This window comes from Columba livia, chromosome 13, assembly GCF_036013475.1.
Source record: "Columba livia isolate bColLiv1 breed racing homer chromosome 13, bColLiv1.pat.W.v2, whole genome shotgun sequence".
Taxonomy (NCBI): domain Eukaryota; kingdom Metazoa; phylum Chordata; class Aves; order Columbiformes; family Columbidae; genus Columba; species Columba livia.
The window spans coordinates 7,355,092-7,377,465 of record NC_088614.1 but is presented as its reverse complement, the minus strand read 5'-3'; the positions used below and the strand labels follow the sequence as shown (position 1 = coordinate 7,377,465).

Genomic DNA, 22,374 nt, shown 5'->3' with positions numbered 1-22,374 from the left:
TGGGGGATTCACAAGAAAAATGTGGCTGGAATAAAGAAGCGATGCAGCAGCTGGTGTGACCCCAGTGCACCCCCAAGCCACCAACCTTGATGATAGCCTCATGGAAAAACCTGCTCTGGGGGAGTCTCTGTCCCCAAGTGGCTGCTCAGGGGGTGGCTGAGATGGAGGGATCCCCCAAAAAATGTTCCACTGTGCTGCACGGAGGCAGAGCAGCTCTGCAGCAGCTGCACAGATTAAAATCTGGGCACAGTCCTGACAGGATACACCGTGGGGAGCAGGTTACATGCACAAGCAACAGAGGAAAAGGCTGCAGCGGGGGAAATAAAAAAAAAAAAACAAACAACAAAACACAAACCACCAAACCCCTTTTTGGAAGAGGAAAGGACTGACAAGACCTGGCTGAGAAGGAGGAGAAAGCCCAGATTTCCCAGTTACTGTGCAGATGTTCTGGACTGAAAACAGAAAACGACAGGAGCGAATTCATCTCCCACTCCAGAGCCGCCGCAGCCGGGGCATCTGGACTCTGTCTGCAGGCAGGAGAGGCGGCTTCACCCTGGCTCCCCAGGGAGCCCTCAGCACCAGGGACAGCCCGAGTCCCCCAGGGTGTCACCCACCCCCGGGAGCCAGGGTGGCAGCGGCAGCCAGGGCACCATTCCCATGCCGGGTTGACCTTGGCACCGTCACCTCCCGGGAAAACTGAAGGGCCCTTGTCTGCACTGTGTTTTCACTTCGGGATAACTCATGCTGCCTGCTCAGAGGCAGGGGGAGAAGGGATGGAGAGAGGAAAATGCAGCTGTTTGAGCAGTGAAGACAAGGAGGGAGGGCAGGAGACATATATATATATATATATATATATATATATATATATATATATATATATTCCTGGCCAGGGTAATAACTGAAATCGCTAGCACTTGATCATCACTCGATGAAAAGCTTCACGGCCGACTGAAGTCAGCCCGCTCCCAGAAACATGCTGCGAGGCAGATGGGAGGTGACGGTGGCAATTTGCTGCTTGTCCCCACACCCCACGTGGGCCCCCGAGACGCCTTGCGCAGCTGGCCGTCCGTCCGTCTGTCTGCCCTGCTGAGGCTGCAAACCACAGAGAGATGCTGACGCCTTGGCTGTCACCAAAATGTTCCCAGCTCCGAGGTCCCTGTCAGTGACCGCAATGTCCTCAGGCAGCTCCCCAGGGACGAAGGTGGCTGCTGGTGACCCCCAGGAGCTGCCAGCTGATGCACACCCCCCTTCTGAGGAAGTTAAAGCTTGGAGGGAACAATTAAAACCATTTTGGAAGGTAAACGGGGGAAAACCACCCCACACAGGGTGTGTGCCGTGGGTGCAGAAGGTCCCACGTGGGCTCCAACTGGCAAGATGTCCCCACAACGGAAGCCCCCAGCCCCAAAATCAGCAGGAGCCAGGGACACAGTGGGTGCTGGCATGCCAGGACACAGACCTGAGCGGGGTCACGGTGGGAAGGGAGACCCAGGAACAGCACTGGCTCTGTGCTAAATCAGCCCTTGGCATCAGCCCTGGCTGGAAACCGGCACCGCGCTCCTGCCCTCTGGCCACAGCAGGCAGCTGCCTGTCCCCATGGCAAAGGGGGGTGGACGCTCCTGGCTGAAGGGTCCTCACAACTCATCTCCCACTAATGACCTTCCCTTGCATCCCAGCTGGGTCTCAGCCTTGTTTTAGCTCTAAAGTCAAAGGTAAAATTCACTGTGAGAGCATGAGGTGCAAACTGGTCCCTGCAAACTCTCCTGCACCATCTGCATCCCTCACAGGGGGTGTGGGACCCTCCCCACACACCCCCAAAACCCAGCACTCCACTGCTCACCCCTGACACCCCCAGCAACACCCAGCTCTCCCAGGTACCAGGGCAAGCGATGCCATGGCCGCACTGCCAAAATCTGATGGGAAGCGGCAGCACTGGGGCAGACAATGATTCCCTGACTTTGTACGCACGGGCTTGAATACTCCCCCAGTAAATCCCACAGCAGGTCCCTGCTGCAACCAGGAATGGCCCACCCAGCACCAGTGCTTGTATTTAACACCAAAACACAGCATCTCAGCCATTCCCCAGCTGGATGGAGCTCAGACACCTGTGGCAGGACAGCACCGACACCTCCAGCTCTGTTTTGCACGTGCAGCCAGCGTGCAACACAGCCGTGGCACTCACCCTGCCCCAGCACAGGTCACAGCACGTTCGGCACAGGCACCATGCTGCAGGCCGGCAGGTTGGAGGAGGAAAACCAGGGCAGCTGCTGCTCTGAGCACGTCAGCTCCACGGGTAAACAGATGACTTCAGTCTCCCGAGAGCTACTAAAGCCCAGCAGCACTTGCACTAACATGGAAGGGAGGAGGAAAATAAAGACAATAAAGAGGGAGAAGCAGTGTCACGCTCATGCCAAGCTGCAAAGTGCACCCAGGTAATGTTCTCCTCCTCCCAGCCCAGCCAAAACTCCCTCCTGAAACAAGAGCTGGAGCCACCCCCTTCCTCCTCACTCCGCTACTGAATATCCATGGAGGGAAAAAAGTCCCGCCAAAGCCAGGCCAGCTGCACCAGGCTGTTTATCCAGCATGGCTCACGTGTGCCGGGGTGGCTGGCGGCGGGGGAGATGCCAGGGGGGCTACCAGCACTGTGCTGGAACAGCTGCTCACCCAGCAGCAGAGGCAAACCACAACCTGCCTGTGGCAGCCCAGGCTGGCAGCAGGGCTCTGGCATCCCCCCCGCGGCACCAGGAGAGGAACCAGGCTCTGACGGCCAGTGGGGAGCAATGCCTTTTGCAAACGGGGTGCAAGCAAAGAGCAGCACCACATCAGCACCTACCAATGAGCGATGCAAGGAACCAAGGCACGCTCAAGGTGATGCTGCCATCTGCCTTGGGGACACAGGGACCAAGAGGTGTCAGAGCCCTGGGCCAAGGAGGATTGAGATGCTAGAAGGTCTCTTATCACCAGCTGCTCAGGGCAGAGGAAGGACCTGCGCAGCTGAGAACCTGCAATGCTCCAACGGCTCCTCCTCAAGCTCCCCACACACTGGGATGCTCCTGCCTCTGCCTCACCATCCTCCCAGTTTTGCCCCTTCAAGCCCTGAGACTTGGCAGTGTCCTCCCTGACACATCAGGACATTTCCACCCCAGGACTCCAGCCTGTGGTACTGGCTTTTAGCTGCAGGGAGGAAGGGCAACATCTGGCCAGATGCTGTCCAGCAGCATGGGACCAGTGGGAGCTGTTTGGGAGCCTCAAAGAGCACCCTGGTCTGAGCAGCATATGCCAAAGGTGCTGAAGGGAGCAAACAGAGCCCCCACCACCCCAAAACAGCATGGAAACAGTCCCAGTGCACCCATTACAAAACAGCTCTGTGCCCAAGTGGTCCCTAAAACCTCACGGGTCCCCAAAGCCTGTGCAGGAGATGGAGACATCTCCTTAGCCCCAGCTCAGCCCCCGAGAGCAATGACATCGGGGTGTTGGCAGAGGACCTGGCTGACATGCTGGGGGGCATGGGGAGGTGAAAAACCAACTCCTGTCATGATCCATGTAGATGCAAAACCCGCGCTGCCCCTGCGCAAGGTTCCTCCTCACTGGGAAGCAGCTGAAGAGCATCCCGGGCTGCCCTCTGTGACCGCGCTGCTTGGACGGCCGAGACAGGCCAAGTGTCTGGCCAAAACATCTGTCTGTCCATAACATCTGTCTGTCCATAACAGCCAGAGCCGTCCTTCTACCCTGTCTCCTGACTTGGCCAGAGCTTCGCACGAGGCACAGACGGGGAGGCTGCTGCAAGATGCTCCAGTGGTTGCGAAAGCGTTTTCATCGCGGGTGACAAGAGTGGAGCCGGTTCCTCTCCCAGGAGGACTGCGGGGGATATTTTTGGGGGTGCAGGTAGGGTTTCCCAGGCAGCACACGCTTCAGACCAACATTTCTGGCAGGCACCTGCAGAAGAGGAGCCGCGCTCAGGCTGCCAGTGCTCTGCTCCTGCTTTTGGGACAGGCAGAGAGAAGGCGAGAGGTGGCGGGGAAAGAGATAAAAAATAAATATATAGCAGCCAGCTGGTGAGCTGTGGAGTCAGCACAAGGTCTGGAGGACAGGGCAGCTGGTATTTTGGACAGCTGGGACAGCAAGGTCAGCCTGGCCAAAGCAAAAGGCCCCTTTGCTGTCCCCCCCGCTGCAGCTGAAGGACACGCACCCCCAGCTGGAGACCCCAGGAGGAGACAAACCACCAGCCCCTGGGGTGACTCTGAAACCACCTCAGCAGCAGGTAAGGACAAAGAGGGACGGAGGGGAACAGGGTTTTTTTGGCACATACCAAACCTGCCCTGACCTCATCGGCAGGAAAAAGCAAGCGGCACATTTTCCTCATGTTGTTTCTTTGTCGGCCATCTGGGAACACGATCCCGCGGGAGGCCATACCCCAAGACATGAAGTCATATCACGATTATATTTGCCACCTCAGTGCCGCAACTGAGAGCTCACCCAAAAAACACCAGACCCAGATGGTGTTAGCCCCAACAAGAGCCACGGAGGAAGCTGCTTTGCTGAAAAGCAACATGAGCCTCACTAAAAACATCTTTACATAGGCATATGCTGCAAACAAACCAGGTTTAACCCAATAAAGTTGGCTTAAAATACCTTGGCCCAATTTTGCTCTGTATCTACTAGAATTAGTGATGGCAAAAATTGGCATGAGCACAGAAAAACCCACCAAAGCCAACCCAAGCTGGAGGCCAAAAAACAATGGGGGTGAGTGAGACCAGCTCTGCTCTTCCCATATGTTTAAGGGATGAGCAGAGCCCAACGCAGCCTGTGTCACACCTCTGCAGCCCCCAGCCCAGGCTGGGGACACGCTGAAGAGCCACCAGCTTGGCAGAGCAAGTACGACCACTCAAAAATACTGCCACAAGGTTTTGGGGTTACTTCAAAATTAATAAGAGGTGCAAGCAAGCCAGAGGTCTTGCCTGCTCTGCCATGACCTGGGACGCTTCCCGCACAGGTTTCTTGTTTCTCGTGCTGGGATACATCTGAATATCCATACCCTCGGCTGGAATTCAGTCCGGTGCAATGCAAGAGGAGGGTCAGACACCACCCTCCAGCCTCCTGGGTTTGGTTTCGTGCCATCCAGGAGTTTCTGCTGTTCAGCATCAGCTGAACAAAGGTCAGGCGAGAACACAAGAACTCTCTGACATTTGCCCAAAAACCTTTTTGAAAAAGCCACAAAGAAAATGCCCACCAACAGCTGTAAGCTCAGCACAGCGTGCTGGAAATGCAGCGTGAACTCTGGAGCTCGTAACCTGAAAAAAAGGGGTCAAATCCCCAGCTGAGCTCACAACACCACTGCCAAACAATAAATGCAGCAAACTCAGCCCCACAAGCCTCACTGTGCTGTAAGAAACAGCCCCGTGCAACAAGACCCCAGTGTCCCTTGCAGAGCAGGAATAGAACACAGAAAACACCAAGCAACACTCAAAAACCGGCCTGAGGACACAGCAGCGAGCTCTGGGTGCTCCCACAGAGCAGGACGGCACCAGCTGCTGATTTTGCACAGTTCCACACAACACCTAAAGGAAACCCGAAGAGCTTTGCTCAAGTTATGGCAGGATTTGAGAGCTTTCCAGAAAGCTGAATGTGTATGCAAAGAGTTGCATGCAGAGAAAAAAATAAAATAAACAAAAAAAAAAAAAACAACAACAATAGAGCTTACTTTTACAGGTACATAACTAAAAAGTGGTGTCAGGTGAAGACGGGAAAAGTTGGAAAGACAAGGGAAGCTTTTCCCAGGGTTGGTAGAGAGAAAGTATCAGTGCCAGCACAGAAAATCCCAGCCAGGTCAAACACCAGCAGCCTTTGACCCGGGACCACAGGTGACACATCGCTTTGCCCCTTTAGAGAGGTCACAAGGGCTTGAGGGGCAGCTTCAGAAGCCTCTCCAGCAGGCATGACCAGGGACACAGGTCAGCATCGCCTCTGGACACCGGCCAAGCCTGGGTGTTTTATGGTTTTTTCAAAGCCACCGGCCCCAACACCTGCTCTGCTCACAGCAGCCACCTGTCCCAGGGAGCCAGCTCCTCCGGGGCCTCAGCAGGGGGATACACAGGGGATTTTTCCAGATCTGAAGAACAAGACATCAGCACAGCCACCCCAAACCAATGCCCTGCACTAATGAGTGCATAAATCCACACAGGTCCCCTTGCAAGGGGCACAGCTGGAAAGAGTGCATGTTCTCACAGCACACATCTGCACAGCTTGGAGAGAACCAACAACCCAAAGCCACCCCATAAAAGCCAAAAACAGCATGATTTCTGCAGCTTACCTCCAGGAAACCCTCCTCCAGCAGACAGGACCATAAGCACCACCAGCCCTCCATGGAGCATCACCCACAGCACAGGCACCACCCCGCCCAAAATACCGGAGCCTCAGCCCTTCTGATGAGCCTCAGGTGTGAGGTTCCCTCGTTAGCACCTCTAAGCTGTAACAGAGACAACCTGAGCCCCACGCTGCTAAGAGAGAGAGGCGTGGGGGTGTTTGCTGGCATTTTGTGCATTTGCTTAGTGCCCCCAACTTTAAGCCATCTGGGTCAAACCCCTGTGGGCAGGACAGTAATAAACCACATGCAGGGGGTGTCAGTCCTGGGTGTGTGGAAAAACACATGCATTAAAAAAATGAAGTTGCAGAGCTGCACAGAGGAATAGGGAGATGGTTTTAACCCCTCGGGCTCATTCCCTTCTGCCTGGTCCCATCTGAATGGGGACCCGGGTGTCACACAAAGGCCAAAGGCTCATCTGGGTAATTTCCAGCAAGCAGTGTGGCTGAATGAGGGTACAGTTAAATTAGCCAAGCACCCTATCCAAGCATTAAACCATGTTTTAAATAACCTTGATGTCTCCGAAATCTCAGCCCAATGGAAAGTGTGTGGAAACAGGTACGAAAAAGGCAAGAGGACCTTATGGCCAGAAAGTCACCACTAGGACAGAGCAAAGTGAAATGGTCCGTGGACCAGCTGTGTCCTCTCAGGCAGCTCAGCCTTGCCTCCTGCCATCCTGCCCCTTGTAGCAGCCCCTTAATTTGCTCATTAGCAAACCCGGGAACAAGAGGGAGGAACTGAATAGCATCCCTTCCCTAGGACACCCTCCGCGTCCTCCTCCTCCCCCTCCGCCTTTCATAGCCCCACACAAAAGCTTTTCAGAGCTGCTGGGGTCGGAGACGGGGTTGCCGGCAAGAGCCCAAGTGGGAGTTTGGGGCTGGGGCCAGGAGGAACGAGGACTGGCGCGTCTGAGAAATGCCGGGCTCTGGGCGGGGGGGGCACTAACAAATGCCACGGGAAGAACTCCCAAGTCCCCAGCACTGGCATCCACATTGGGACAAAATTGCTGCCCGTAATATCCCCATGATATGGCCTGGGGACACCCACAGGGCAGAGGCATGAAACACCAGCTGGAGACATGTGGATGCCACCCCATCACCAGCTGCACCCACCTGGGCTCTGCTGGAGCATCACCCCAGCATCACTCCCCAGGATGATCATCCCGCTCCTCCATGGCCACCAGCCAGCACCCTGCAAATACCAAGAGACCAGGGGATGGACAGACAGACAGCATGGTCGTGACCACATGGGCATCATAACCCATGCAGCCCTGCACCACCTCCAACATCCAGAAAGTCTCCACCACCTCCGCATGTGGCAAGTTGTGTTGGCTGGAAGCAGAGTCCCATGGGGGTGAGCACAACAATAAATCATCTGCATCCATAAACGACCTGAAATTATGTCGGGACCGCCCAACTTGGGGAAAATTGCCTGAAAGCAATGGCTTCTGGTGGATTCTCATTGCCGGTGCCAGCACAATCTCCTGCACTGTCCTGCCACTCTGTGCCAGTACCACGCACCGACCCTCCGGTGTGTGCAGCTTCTGGCCGGTGGTTTTCCAAGCACTGTTCCCCCAGCTCAGGAACCAGCATGGCTGAATGGAAAAATCATATTTGTAACCAGCCAAGAGAGAGCAAGCGGAGAGAAAAGGAGCGCTGTCTTGGAAGGGCTGGTTTACATTTCTAAAGAAAATGCCAGCGCTTCGGAGAGCCACAGGGTTCTGGCTACGAACAGAGCTGAAGAGCTTTGAAAATGAACTCGGGGATTTAGGATGCTGGCATTTCACAGAGCCCAGCCTGAGGCCTGGTTTGCAGACACAGAGCAGCAGCTCTCCAGCATGCTCCTGCAAGCTAGAAATTTGAGGGTAAAAGCAGTAATTTCCCTATCCCACAAGAAAGGCAAGTTTGAGACTAGGAAACCTTTGCTCTGCCATGTTACTTTTTAGGTCACATCCCCGAAGCACCCTGCATAACCCCCACGGAAGGTGCAGAAAAGAGCAACCAGGGAAACCAGCAGGACCTGGGCAATGACACCCGTGACACCCACTCCAGGACTGTGGGGTTTGGGGGGTGCAGGAGGGGTGATGCCTGGGGGTCCCTTGCTGCAGGATAACCAGAGCACCACAAATGGGGGGCACCCAGCCACAAAACCTCCATTCCCCAGCTGCAGGACAGGCTGGAATTCCTCCAAGGGGAAACCCTTTGATTAAGGCGCCTTATAAAACCAGAGATAACTTTGGAAGTTTCCTACAGTGGTGAGTTTCCAGGGCTGCAAGCGAGTGGGCACCAACAACACAGAAACCTGCCTCTTCAACAGGACAGGTCTTGGCTGTCACCATCTCTCGGAAGCTCCTTCACAGCTTGACAGCTCCGAAAGTTCATTATTAAAGGCACCCCATCCATCAGCATTCGCCCCCAGGGACCAGAGCATCCATCTATGTCACCGCTCTACATCCTATGTCACCGCTCTACATCCTCCTCAATGCCAGAAGCGGGGAAACGCCAGGAGGGGAGGGATGGGGTGCAGGTCATCGCCTTACCTTGGGGATATGAGCCGAGGGTGCTGCGGCCAGCAGCTCTGGCGGGGTCATGCTCTTGCCTGCCAGTACCACAGCACCGCACTCGGCACAGGCGCCGATGGTCAGCTGCTTCCCGTCATCCACCAGCAAGCTGTTGGCCACGCGGAGGGTGTAGAGGAAGATGGGGAGCCTGGCCACTTGAACCGCTTTTAATCCAAGGCATCGCTTCTTCTCCTGCCGGCAGAAGAAGCAGACGAAGGTCTCCACTTTGTACTGGCGGGACCAGGCGCTGCTGGGGTGGTGGGAATTCCTGCCCTCGTGCTGCAGCCACTGCCCCAGCAGGTCATGGTAGCAGAGGACACATGTGGCCACCAGCCCGGTTGAGTCGGCCGGTCTGGCCCGTGGGGCGGGTGGGTAGACAGTCAGGAAGGGGAAAAATGGCTCCTTCTCCCCAAATCGCCCTGGTGGGTTGACATTGAGCTGGAACTCTTTGCCAGCTCCCAGCTCAGCCCCACAGATGTAGCAGACAGAGATGGGACCGGGTTTGATGGTGGGGTGGCTGGCCAGGCCACCAGGGTCACCAGCAGAGAAGACCTGGTGGTACCTCCCCAGGAAGCTCTGCACAGATGTGATGAGCTCCTCGTTGTGGCAGGCCCTGTACATGGCCCACAGGTCCTGCAAGACCCCAAAACACTTGCGGCAGCTGCTCACCTCCCAGTGTTTGTTCAGCCCCTTGGCGCTGGGCGGGCAAGGCAGGAGGCTGAGGAAGGGGAAATGCATGGTGCTCTTGGCATTGCCATTGGTGATTTTGGCCGCCACTGGCCTTGCCTCCTTGCCGCACTCCTCCCCGCAGAGGTAACAAACCTCAGGTGCCGACAGGACACCCACCCCGTCCTCCTTCAGCCCTCTCCTGCCCTTGGCGGGCATGGCCCCGGTGTTGAGGGGCACCACGTAGAGCCGCTGGAGCACGGGGACGTTGGCCAACTCGAAGCTTTGCCACTGTTGCATGAGGGAGGCGAAGCAGCAGGGACACACCAGGGTGCTGCCAGTGGGCGAGAGGGGCTGGGCGCCCGCTGGAGGACTGTGCAGCCAGAGGAAGGGGAAGAAGGGTGCTGGGGAGGTCTTCTCCTGCTTCTGCACGTGGACGCGGTGGTGGGTGGCGGGTGACAAGGGGCTGCCGCAGATGTAGCAGACGGTACCCGATGCCCAAGTGGGCCGTTCGCTGCCGTCCTCCTCCTCCTCGCTGGTGATGTTGATCTCACTGTCCTCCGAGGAGCAGCACGGTGGCCCCCGCTTGCACCCCGCCGCCGGGGGAGTCCGCGCCGCGCTGCCCGCCCCCTCGGCCTCCGAGAGGGGCTCCGCGTCGGAGAGCTCGGAGAGGTCAGAGCCGGCTGCCGGCCCTTCCTCCTCCTCGTCTTCCTCCTCCTCTTCCTCCTGGCCGGCGGGGCGGCGCGGCGGCCCGGCGGGGTCCCAGCCCGTCGCCCCCCGCCGCAGCCCGACTCCCCCCGCCGCCGCCGCCGCTGCCTCGCACTGATGGGGCCGCTTCAGCCAGTACATGCGCTTCTCCACCGGCGTGCGGCTGCGCTCGAAGGAGTCCCACTGCTCGCCCAGGAAACAGCGGCAGACGGCGCAGACCAAGGCGCAACCCTCTGCCGAGACGGCGCGGGCACCGGGGGCCGGTTCCTGATGCTGGAGGAATGGAAAGAAGGGTCGGTGATCGCGGGGGGGTCGGACTTGAAGCTTTAGCTCTTTGCCGCGGCTGATGCCGCCGCCGCAGATGAAGCAGCAAAGCGGAGGAGCCGGGGGTTGGGGAGCCCCGGGGCCACCCGCCGCCGCTACCGCCGCTTCGCCGGCCGCCAGCGCGGCCATCAGCCGCTGTTTGCGGGAGAGAAGCGGCGCCGCCGCCGCCCCCGGCCCCGCCGCGCTCATCGCCGCCCCCGGCTCATCCCGCGGCTCTGCCGGACACGCAGGCTCGGGGGGCGGGTTTGCGGAGCGCTTCCCCCCCACCCCTTACACACCACCCCTCCCGCTGCCGCCCGCCTCCTCCCGCCGTGGAGAAGGCAATGAGAAAGAAAAAAAAAAAAAAAAAAAAAAAAACAACAACAAGGAAAAAAAAAACAAAACAACCAACGGAATAAAAGTTCGGTGCGAAAAGTTTGGGTCCCGCTGGCGGCGCGGAGGAAGGGCGGCTGCCCGCCGCCTCCCGGCCCCGGCGCCCCCAGCCCGGCTCCTCCCCGGCCCCCCCGCCGCGACCTGCCCGCCAGGGGGGAGCCAGGGGGAGGAATGAGCCGCCGCCGCTGCCGCCCCCCCCCCCGCCCGCCCGCCCGCCGTCAGCCCGGCTCCGAGCCGCGGGCAGCCGCCGCGGGGGGTGCAGAGGGACCCCACGGGGGGGGCGGTATTTACAAACCCACCCCACCGAGGGGGATTATAACGCCCTCCTCCCCCGCGGCCCCATCCGGACCCCACGGCCTCTTGTGCAGCTGCCCCCTCCCCAAAAGCAGTGTGGAAAGGCACCGGGCACGGATCCCACGGCGCTTTGCCGAAAGAACTTGGCCACGTCCTTGCCCTTACCAGCGCTGCCCACCAGCCATTAACTCAGTGTCCCGACCAGCCATCAGTCCCCGAATAATTTATTTCACATTTTAAAAGTCTTGCTGCTGTTCCAGTTCAATACCAGATTCTATTTCCCGCTCAGTCCTAAAATGCTGCATCGCTTTGCCACTCACTGGTAAATAGCTGATGTGTTCCCAGCTGGAGTTGGCCGCATTTCAGCGACGCATGCAATAATCCCGGTATATCCTTACCTGCCTTGCAGCCTGCGATAAGATTTAATGCTTGTTAAGCACTTTGCTGTCCTTGGACAATAAGCACCGTGGAAGTGCAAACTGTACTGAGGTCTAGCCACAATTAAACCTGACTTATTAATCGCCTGAGCATCTAGTCAGCATACCCACCAGCTCAGCACAGCTCTCCCGATAAAAAAAACATATATTAGCACCTGTAAGGATATTTTTCAAGCAGTCATTTTAGGAGGAAGCCTGCTCCCGGCAGTGCTGTTGAGTTTGAGTTCATGGCAAGTCACTGCAACGTCCCCAGTCCTGTCCTTGCAAAGCCCTGAGCCTGTCCTCCTGATGGAGGGTGCTGGGCAGGATCAAACCCAGAGGCGCAAGCTCAGTAATTGTGATACGACGTGGGGACAGAGGGAAAGGCAGGACCACAGGATGAACACCCAAGCCACGCGTCAGGACACCCGGCTGATGCAGAGAAGCCACATTGTCCCCCCTACTCCTCATCACCCCTCAGCCTCAGGGCACCCCACCTGCGTTCCCCTTGGGTTGGCCATCCCCTGATGTCATCTCCCACCCCGACCGCCAGTGATGGACTCCTGTGCTCCCCAGCAACTGGCTGTGAGATCAAACAGATTGTGTGACATCAGCTGGAGCGCGGGCAGGGGGCAGGAGGGCTCTTCGGGGACACAGATCCAGTTTCCACGCAGATGGCTCCAGCAATAAAGAAGCAGGAGGGTGGGAGGTGACACACAAAGCGGGGAACACGATACCTTGGGAGAACTGGCTCTATGGGGCTTTTTTCAGGGGTTTCCAGAAGGCAGCAGGGCCTTGTTATATTTTATTTATTTATAGGCCTGATGTGACGGCGGCTCTATGTACCGAGGGCTTTGGGAGCGTCAGGGTGGACATGACTCGAGTGCACTTTAAAAGTGCACGTGGTCTCTCAGTGTCACCCCTTTTCCCTGATGGGATGGGGCCATTTGTGCAGGATGGGGTCCCTGACCCAAGCAGCAACATTGGACCAGGGAATGCTCCACCCCATCCATGCATCCTTCGCTGCTGCGGCCTCTGGGTTTTTCCTGGGGAGCAGGATCTTGGGCTGCCCCCGACTGCCCAGCTGCTCCCAGGGGAGACACGGTCGCCGGCTCAGCCCATCCTTCGAGCGCAGCCGACAGATGCTCTCCCGCCTGTTCCGCAGATGGGTGAGAAAACAACGCACTGCATTCAAGGACCAGAGCTCAGCAGGGCCAGACCCCCCCCCCCACTTTCCCACCCTGCCCCAAAACACCAACCCTCCGTGCCTCTCCCTGGCCTCTCCAGAGGCGCCAGGAGCCCCCGGCTCCCCCCGATCCCTGCAGGGACACAGCCTTCCCTTCCTCGGAGCGGCTTCCCGGGCCTTGGCTGCACACGGACAGAGCAGCTCATTTATCATCCCTGTGCCGCCCCGGCCCTGCGGTTGCTGTTTGCAACAGAGAAGCTGGGAGGGAAGAGAAAAAATTTCTCAAGTTGGCCTCGGCAAGAACTGAAAACATATGCACTGGCGGCAAACACATCCCCCGGGGCGCGCAGGGATCCAGGCAAGCCTAGCACAGGATTTTCCACCACGGCTCCCGCCGGCGTGCAGCCCTCCTGCTGGAGTCGGTGTTTAAAAGTGACCCAAGGGCTGGGGATGGTGACAGCCAGGTCCCCTCCTCCCAGCCAGCACCGTAGGGATAGCGGGATGCAATGCAGACGGTGCAGGATGGCTTCTCTCTCAAGCTGGATGGCTGCAGGCCAGGTTCAAGAGACAAATATCCTCACTGAGCCCATCTTAGACCTCCTGGCTGGCTTGCCATGCAGAATCGGCCCCTTGCATGAAGGCAAACCCCAGGGACAGATGTCCCTTACAAGGCAAGGGACCAGACAGCTGCTGCGTGACTGTATTGCATCAGGACTCGGCACTGGTTGTGCAAGGTGCTGTACAAACATCCCCAAACGGCCTTGCAGCACGGAGCTCCCCCGGCTTGCATCAGGCAGGGGCTTGGGATGGATACACAAGCAGCCTGCCCTGTGCTGGGGCCATCCTCATCCTAATCCTCATCCGCATCCCTGTCCCCATCCACATCCTTGTCCCCATCCTTGTCCCCTCAGGCTCTGTAGAACAGTACCCATAGCAGCACGCCCGTAGCAGCACCCCAGTTGCCGCACGCCGGCGAGGTGCCGCTGCACCCTCCCAGAACAGACACGTGCTGCAGATCCCCCTCGTCCCCAGGACCGGGAGGTTAATATGGAAATTACCAACTGCTTATTCCTTCCAGCTGTTGCTGTGAGTCATCAAGTGCCTTTAAGAGCATTTCAAACAACACAGTGCCTTCGAGACAGCGTGACTGTTCCCCCAGCCACCCCCTCTGGATAATCTTCCACGGGGTCTGGTGTTTGAAAAGGGAGTATTTCTCCAAGAAGGCAACTCCCAGCCATGCTGGGGAGGCAGAACAGCCCCAGCACCTGACTGGGCTCCCACCTCCGCCCATGGGCTCCTGGTGTCCTGCCGGAGAAGGGCACGGTGCCAGGCAGCCAAGCCCTGCCATCAGCCCTGCTCAAAACCCAGTGCGGACATAGAAATGCCGCCACACACAGGCACAGGTGACGATCAGTGCTGTGCCAACCAGGGAAACTGAGGCACAGGGCAGTCAGCCTGAGGGCCATAGTGTCACCTGCCTGGGGTGAAGCTGGCAGGACATGGCCGTGGGACAGCAGGGCACTGGCCTGGAATTCGATGATCTTGAACTCTGCACTCAACAGCTGTATTTTTCTCTGCAAGCTCATACTCTTTCTTTTTTTTTACTATTTTTTTTTTCTCTGCACTCAATGCTGCTTTTTCAGATGGAAAAGATGGGGCTGGTTCATAGAAATAGTCGGAATATATATTTATCTGCTGTTTTAACCTTTCTTTGATTTTTTTTTTACTTTCATGATTGATTTTTTTTTCCCCTTTATTCCTTTTGCTAGAAAAGCCCAGCCAGGTTTTCTCCTGCTTGGAAACTATTTCCCCTGGTCCTTCGCGTGGCCACGCAGGTGAATTAAGGGTGCTCTCGGCCAAGTTCGCAGCTGGCGGGAGCCCGTGCTGAAACCGCAGTGAGGGAGGACGCAGGGTGGTCCATGCCTGGGAGGGAGGGATGCTGCTGGGACAGTCCCCACGAGGCAGGATGGAGAAAGGTGACTCCTGGGGCCACCAACAGTCACTGCAGCCCTGCAGGGACACACTGCAGCTGAGCCGGAGCCGCTCTGCTCCACCAAGTGCTTTTGGAGATGCTGCGGCAAAGAAATTGCTGCTCCTGCGGCAGCCAGAGGACAAAACCATCACGGGGACTCTGGGCCAGCGGTTGCCAGCGGCTTGGTCCACACAGGAGCCCCAGGGCCAGCTTGTAGGTGCACAGGAGGCTGCACGAGCGTACGTGGAAGCACAGTGGGGACGCAGCACCCTTGGCCCCTGCCCTGTATGGGCACCCAGCAGTGTTAACCTCACCCCCACCAGGGCTGGGCGCTGATTCACCCCATGGCACAGTGCCCTGCGAGGCTGGAAGGAGCCACGTCCCCTGCAAGGCACAAGAGCTGGGTTGCTTTTTTATTTTATTTTATTTTTAAGATTTTTTTTTTCTCTTTTCCTTTCCAGAACGAGCTGCTCTGCAAATGCCAAGTGCTGATGCCAAAGGGCCGTGTCAACAAAGAAGAATGAGTGTGGCTGTTAGAGGCTGCTATTAAAAAAGGGTGGAGAGGAGAGGGAGAGAGATGGGGAGAAAAAAAAAAAGGGTTTGTCAGTGCAAATACTAACAGTTTGCACAGCAGAAAAAATTCAGCCGGCGTCCTGCAGTGCCCTTGGGGGCTTGCACCAAGCAGGGACCTGCACCCCATGTACTCCCCAGGGTACAAACCCATCCCACTGACTTGGCATCCCCTCCACAGGCACCACAAAGTGTTTTCCAAGCTCTAAGTATTTTCAGCTCCTGCTCGGCCATCAAGCCCCAGTGCAGGGAGTGGTGTCCAGGCTGTGCGTGGCATCGTGTCCCTGGAACACAGTGGGACGGGTCGAGGTCCTGAGTGCCAGGAGCTATTTGTAGGCACTGCCAAGCGGGATGAGAGGGAAGGAGCCTCTCACATGATGCTGAAGATGCAATGGGAAGACACGATCTCTGGTTTCAGCTTTCTATTCCTGGTCCCGTTATTCACCGGTCGAAGATGCCATCTGCCCCGCTGGGCAGCTGGGGCCGGATCCGCAGCTGGTGGAGCTCCAAGAGAATCCAAGGGAGTTTGATGGCCTCATTCCTTGGGGAGCAGGCAAAGGTTATGGATAATTCCCAGACAAAATTCCGCCTTGACGTTGCCTCTCCCCTCCCCCGATATCTGGTACCCAGGATGCCAAACCCAAGCAGATGCAGCGGGGCCTGGGATGCCAAGGAGCAATGCATGGGAAAAGGCAACACCAGCATACAAATACAGAGAAAGATATAAACAAAAACTGAATCTTTCTCCAAAATCCATACTGAAAATCTTTCTGGGGCTAATACATCAGTTTACTCCATATTGACTTTTTAAAAATTATTCTAGCTTACTGTTTTCGAAGCATACCTTGGGCTTTCCTTAGCCCTGATTTTACTACCACATCAGCATGCACCCCGCAACCCACCTTTTGTGCTCATCTCAAAAGCAATACTAGGAGGAGCTCAAACCTCCTCGAACAGCAGAGTTTTAATGTACTTTTCCCCCCCAAAAAAAGGAAAAAATTGGTCAAAATTGAGATGTTCCCACAGAAACTGGTATTTCCCGATGGAAAAACATTCCATCAGCAAAATGCTGACCCGCTCCGGTTACAGCCTGGTCATGGCGATGAGGCAATGCAGCTGGGAAAGGAATTAGAAAAGGAGTTGGAGAGCTGCACAGCTTCACCGCATCCCCGGCTGCGAGGACCTCACTTCTCCCCAGTCATTCCCAGTAGCAGGATGTGGATGGGCTGGGAGGAGCTGAGCTGTCAGTACAGCACCCCAGGATCCCGGCACCCCAACCCCATCATCACCCCAACCCCACTGGCACCCCGGGATGTCTCACCCACAGTCTCTGCTCCCCCAAACCTGACTGTGGCTTTATCTGAAGTTCCAGGCGAGCCAAGGGGACCAGATGTCCCCAAGGACGAAGCTCTGCAAACAACCCCAGCCTGGCCCGCACTGCTTATTGGGAACATCTTGCAGGATTTAGCAAGCTGCAGGAGGAGATTAGCAGAGCGAGGGCTGGCAGCTCGGCAGTTTTGCCACCGGGACTGCAGACCAAGGGTTGTCGTCTGTGTCTTTGCTCAAAGAATTGGTGGAAGTGCTCTTGTTTGGGAGGTTCTCCTGTGCCTTCAGGTGGCCAAGCGATGGATGGGGTTTGTTTTCTTTCTTTTTTTGAAGGCACGTTGGTAAACGCTGACTGGAACGGAACGGGAATCAACCGTCCTTTCCACATCCAAAGGGTGAGAAGAGAAATTTCTGCATGGAAAAGCTTTTTGTTGGCCATAATGGGGCAGAAGCAACCCCAAAATGGCAAATGCAGCTCACACAGGGTCCAGCCCCACTGCGGGAAGCACTGATGCACAGGAAAGGTCCCAACCATGCAGATGAAGCAGGGGCTTATCCCCACCACCCCACACAACGCTGGATCTCATCAACTGCAACAGACACATCCCTCTGGACACAGGACACAGCTGTCACACCCTGGGAAACTGAGGCAAAGGGGCTAATCTGCAGGAACGTAAGCCCAGACCTCCCAAATTCCTGTCGACCAGCTTAAAGCACATCCCTGTGTCCTGCCAATCACTTTCCCACCAAAATGTGGGTTTCCAGCAGGGATTCGCCCTCCTCCAGCTGCAAGGATGCTCTCAGAGCCCAGCGGTCCATCCCGAGGGATGTGCTCGCGCTTCCAATGGGGATGAAGCTTGATCCCACCAGGCAAAAGTACCATCTTCCATGGGGACTCCCGTGGGGACACCCCACCTCAAATCATGGTGCACCAGGGACAGGGTCCCCATCCCCAACATCTCCCCATTTCTCCCATAAATCAACACCAGCACCGTGAACTAAAAGCAAGTTTATCTTAAAGGCTTTTAAAAAATACATATTAAAAAAATACAGCTTCATCAGAAAGGCTTTTTTTTTATTATTTTTTGAGGGGGAAAGGTTTATACTTCCCTGGAGACCTCTTCAATAAAACGCGTTTTGGCTCTCCGAGCGTCTGACTGCAAATCAGGTTCCAGCCGTTCCCTTCCTGTGCCGACCTGCTGGAGTCGGCTGTTATTCTTGGCAGGGTGCCCCGAAGGAAGAAAAAAAAGCCCCCCCCAAGCTCCCAGCGGCTGGGAAATGCTGATGACATGACACCTTCCAGCATTCTTCAAGGTCAAGAGGGGAGGGAGGGAAATGAAAGGGGAGAGGGTTTTTTTTTGTTGTTAGTGTGGGTTATTGCTTCGCTCAGGCATTTCCCTTTGATGCTCGCTCCTTGTTACACAAGATGTTGCAGGCTCGCCGGGGGTATGAGCTCAACCCCTTCCCCACTAGCAAGAAGCTGCACCCCCAAAGGCATTTTAGCACCAGCACCATGTGGGTTCAGCTTAAACCCAAGCTGGTTTTAACCTCCTGCACAAGCTGGTTTTAACCTCCTCTCAAGGAGCGTTGTGTTTGCTCCATTTCTTGATGCTCCATCCTGACAGGACATGGGGTGATGGTTTTAAAATAAAAGAGGGGAGATTCAGGCCAGACATGAGGAAGAAATTGTTGCCCCTGAGGGTGGTGAGAGCCTGGCCCAGGTTGGCCAGAGAGGTGGTGGATGAACCATCCCTGGAGACATCCCAGGCCAGGCTGGATGGGGCTCTGAGCAACCTGAGCTGGTGAAGATGTCCCTGCTCATGGCAGGGGTGGCACTGGGGGAGCTGGGAACGTCCCTTCAACCCAAAGCACTCTATGATTCTATGATCCTCTGGGACTGCAAACACATGGACACCCTAATGGCCACTCCAGTACCTATTCCAAACCACACAAGCCACAATCTGCCTCCATGACATCTCCCTGCAGTGCTGGCACACGGGATACCCCTTGCACAAAGCCCTGGTGCCCTTCGACATGTCCTGGGTGCTGCAGACAGCTGATAGGGACACTCAGAATCCGTCAGTGTCCCCAGGAACAGGACTTTCTACTCCGGCAAATAAAACTTGGCACCTCTCTCCTTGAGATCCAACAAATCTCTGTTAATCCCCCTGCTCTCAGCTGCCAAATCCTCCTCCTCCTCCCCCCAGCCAAGGTGCCGAGCTCTTCAAGGCAAGTTGCACGCAACTATTAATCCTCACAACGGGGAATTGCCCTTCTCAGTGCAGCCAATGTGGAGGACAAGTGGCAGCAGCGATGTGTCCCTGCTCTTCTGCTTTCCCAGGCCACGCTGGAAGGAAGATCAGAGGCGATCCACACACAACCTTTCTGTACTTGAAGAGGCCAATAAGAGAGACGGGAACAGACTTTTCAGCAGGGCCTGTTGTGATAGGATAAGGGGTGAAGGCTTTAAACTGAAGGAGGAAGATTCAGGCTGGACACAAGGAAGAAATTGTTGCCCCTGAGGGTGGTGAGAGCCTGGCCCAGGTTGGCCAGAGAGGTGGTGGATGAACCATCCCTGGAGACATCCCAGGCCAGGCTGGACGGGGCTCTGAGCAACCTGAGCTGGTGAAGATGTCTCTGCTCAAGGAAGCACTTGGACTGAATGAGCTTTGAAGGTCCCTTCCAATGAGAACTATTCTGTGATTCTATGATTATCAGGACCACAAGCACCCAGACTCACCCTGGAAAGGAGCAGTGGGGGGTCCCCAGGTCACCCCAGCATCCCCGCAGGTTGCCCTGGAAGTCAGTGCATTGCCCCATCCTGCTCCCAGGGCTGCCAGAGGAAATCCTGGAAGGCTCTTACAATGCAGCCCTTCCTGTCCCCGAAGGATCACCGAGCACAGAAAAGGCATGGCAGGCTGACAGCACCAGTCAACCCCGGGGGGACACAGACCCACCCCCCAGTACCTCACTGTCCAGCCCTCCCAGAGCCCGCTTCCCCCCGGGCTGCTGGCCAGCAGCACCACTTTGTATTAAAAATACAGAATTACATTATGAGCAGTGGGTTGATTGCCCAGGGCCCCACTGGAGGCAGAGACATGGGCACAGTTGCTGCAGTTTGGGAGAGATGCTGTCATGGAGGATGAGCCTCTGCACACTTTGGATCCCCATTGCTGCCTGTTTCACCTCCTGGTGACATCCCACCTGCACAGCAAACAACTCATTAATGCCCCCAAGTTGCCCTCATGCCACAAGCAGCCCTTATGCTGCTGCCAGCCCTGCAATGTCCCCATGGAGGCCACGCAGGGAGGCAGGGTGGCAGCAGGTCACGTCCTGCGCTGTGGTGACAGGCTCGGCGCTGGGGCTCCCGTGTTATTGTTCCCGGTTGTTTTCCAACGGGGAGGCTGCAGGGGCCAGCTGGCTGCCGCCGGGCTGGAACAGCCTGGCCTATTTTAAACCGCTTGCACAAGGAGTTCAAGCAGCTCCAGCTCAGATTTTTTCCAAACTTTATTTGTCCAAACGCTCCGCGGGGAGAGAAAGAGGGAAAGCAGGAGCGGGGGGAGCAGCTCCCGGGTTGTTCTGCCGCCAGCAGCTCACCTGTGCTGGGGGAGGATGCCGCATGGAACACCCCCCAGGAACAGAGAGGTCCCCAAATCCTACATGTTCAGGACACATGGAGAAGCTGCAAGACAGAGCATCAAAGCCAGAATCTGAATTTAAAGGGCAGCAAATACCTGTCTAGGGGCCAAGCTATGGTTCTCAAGAGCATCCTGAGGGCAGGTGGATCTGGTATACACAGGGGAAGATGCACTGGGGATCCAGAATAAAATCCCAGCCAGACCCTGTTGAAAACACCAGAAACACACAAAAAACGAGGCTGGAAAACTCTCCTGCACCCAGGGTGGTCCCAGCCCCATCAGGTCCCCTCTGCCATCCTGCAGAGGATGCTGAGACCCTGCGGATGAACACACCAAAGTTACAATCACTAAACTTAGCCAAGTTTAAATTAAAATCCTTGGCTTGCTCTTTTCCACGTCTGCCGCAAAATTTTGGGAGGGGTGACCCTTCCCTGATTGTCCCGAACGGCCCAGCGGCCCCAAAACACAGAGCAGCAGCTCCTGCAGGGATGCACCTTCTCCCCAGCAGAAAACTTTATATTCCACAACATGACCAGGATATCCATCGCCAAGGGATTTTTTTTCCATGCCATTTTCTTTAGACCAAGCTGCTCACTAAACCTCTTTATGAAACAACAACTCCTGCCCTGGGCTGAGGTGAGCTCAGAAGGCCCCTTCCAGCTCTTTCGTCTGAAATCCAGCATCTCTCGCAAGGGTCACCAGCCAAAATGATGTAAAATACAATTTTCTAACACTGCTGGTGGGAAAACACTGTGAAGAACAGAGGGAGATGCCCACAGTTAAAAAATAATTTTGCTCAGAGATATCTCCAGGGTTTTTTTACCTTTTCCCCCAAAGAAGTGGGAGGTGGTGTGGCCAGTAGAAATAAATTGCCTTTTTCCAGAGTTACCAAACCTTTTGCTCACTGGGGAGGGACCTGGAGCAACCTGAACACCAACACGTACGTTCTGTAACTGCTAAACCACCCAGCTCACAAAACCTACATCTTGAATTTTAAGCTGTTGGCTGGAGGCCCTTCGGAGCTCTTTAGTTTGAAGAACAGCTCAACTCTTGGAAGAAAAGGGGAGTGGGGGGGAAGTTATCAGCTGTTGAGTGCTAGCTGGATGCGAGAGAGCCGTTGAGCCGCACGCCGGCCGGGTGGATGGCCGGGGAGCTCCAGGGATGTCACATTGGCTGAAGGCAACATGTTTATGGCCCTGGCTGGAAGCCCTTCTGAGAAACCCATCGCTGTGATTTATGGCGCTTCCGATGTATACGGGGCCGTTCCTCTACCACTGACCGGCCCCAAAAAGAAAAACATCTGCAATACATCAAAGTCAGCACGAGGGACGAAGGCAGAAATAGGCATGTGTGCCAGAGGGCGGGGTGACATGGGTGACATGAGTCCCAGCATGTCCTCACACCTGTCACCAGCTGAGCTGGTGCAGGAGCAGCCAGTCCCACTTGAGGGTGCCTAGATCCTGCCCACTGCCCTTCCCAGTGTCTTCCCCTCCAGCAGCAGAGCTGAGAGGTACTAAAACACAGTTTAAATGAATAGGCTGCCTTTCCCAGCACAGGAAGTAGGGGGGGATGGAGCCCAGCACTGTTTAATGCTGATTTACCCTGGAAAACCTGGTTCTGCTGAGCCCTTCTGCTCCAGCCAAACCCAACACCCCCAGCAGCACCTCAGGTGTTGAGAGCAGGTTTGAAACATCCCAGCTGCACCTCCTGGCATCAGCCCCAGGACCCCTGGTGGGGTCCCTACCTTGATGACCTGGCTTTGCCATCCATCACAGTCCCCAGAGACTGGAATGCAGGAGGTAACAGGGATCACTTCACGCCAGTGATGGAGCTGTGGGACAGACAGTCTCCCAGCTCCAGGGCAGCAAACAGCAAATCCCACCATGAAAATGGGATTTTTCTGTGCAAGCAGATCCTGGGTATTGTCATACAGCAGGACAAAGCAGGACAAAGGTGCCAGTATCACAGGCTGTGGACAAGGTTT

General features: G+C 56.1%; 1 protein-coding gene and 1 long non-coding RNA gene across 5 annotated transcripts in view; one reads left to right on the top strand and one right to left on the bottom strand.

Moving 5' to 3' along the window:
- GSE1 (Gse1 coiled-coil protein) overlaps positions 1–10,886 on the bottom strand; it is a 98,141-nt gene extending 87,255 nt beyond the window's left edge. Inside the window, exon 1 of one of the 4 annotated variants that reach the window (XM_065028837.1) lies at positions 8,898–10,886. In XM_065028837.1, the coding sequence (XP_064884909.1) occupies positions 8,898–10,805 (1,908 nt within the window). In that variant the 5' untranslated portion in view covers positions 10,806–10,886. The remainder of the gene's footprint in view (positions 1–8,897) is intronic. The other 3 variants (XM_065028836.1, XM_065028839.1, XM_065028838.1) reach the window with 3 other exon arrangements.
- On the top strand, positions 10,445–17,896 carry LOC110360464 (uncharacterized). Its single transcript, XR_010465924.1, has 2 exons — positions 10,445–10,585; positions 15,318–17,896. It is a non-coding gene; the product is annotated as an uncharacterized LOC110360464 (long non-coding RNA).
- The last annotated feature ends 4,478 nt before the right edge of the window (positions 17,897–22,374 follow it).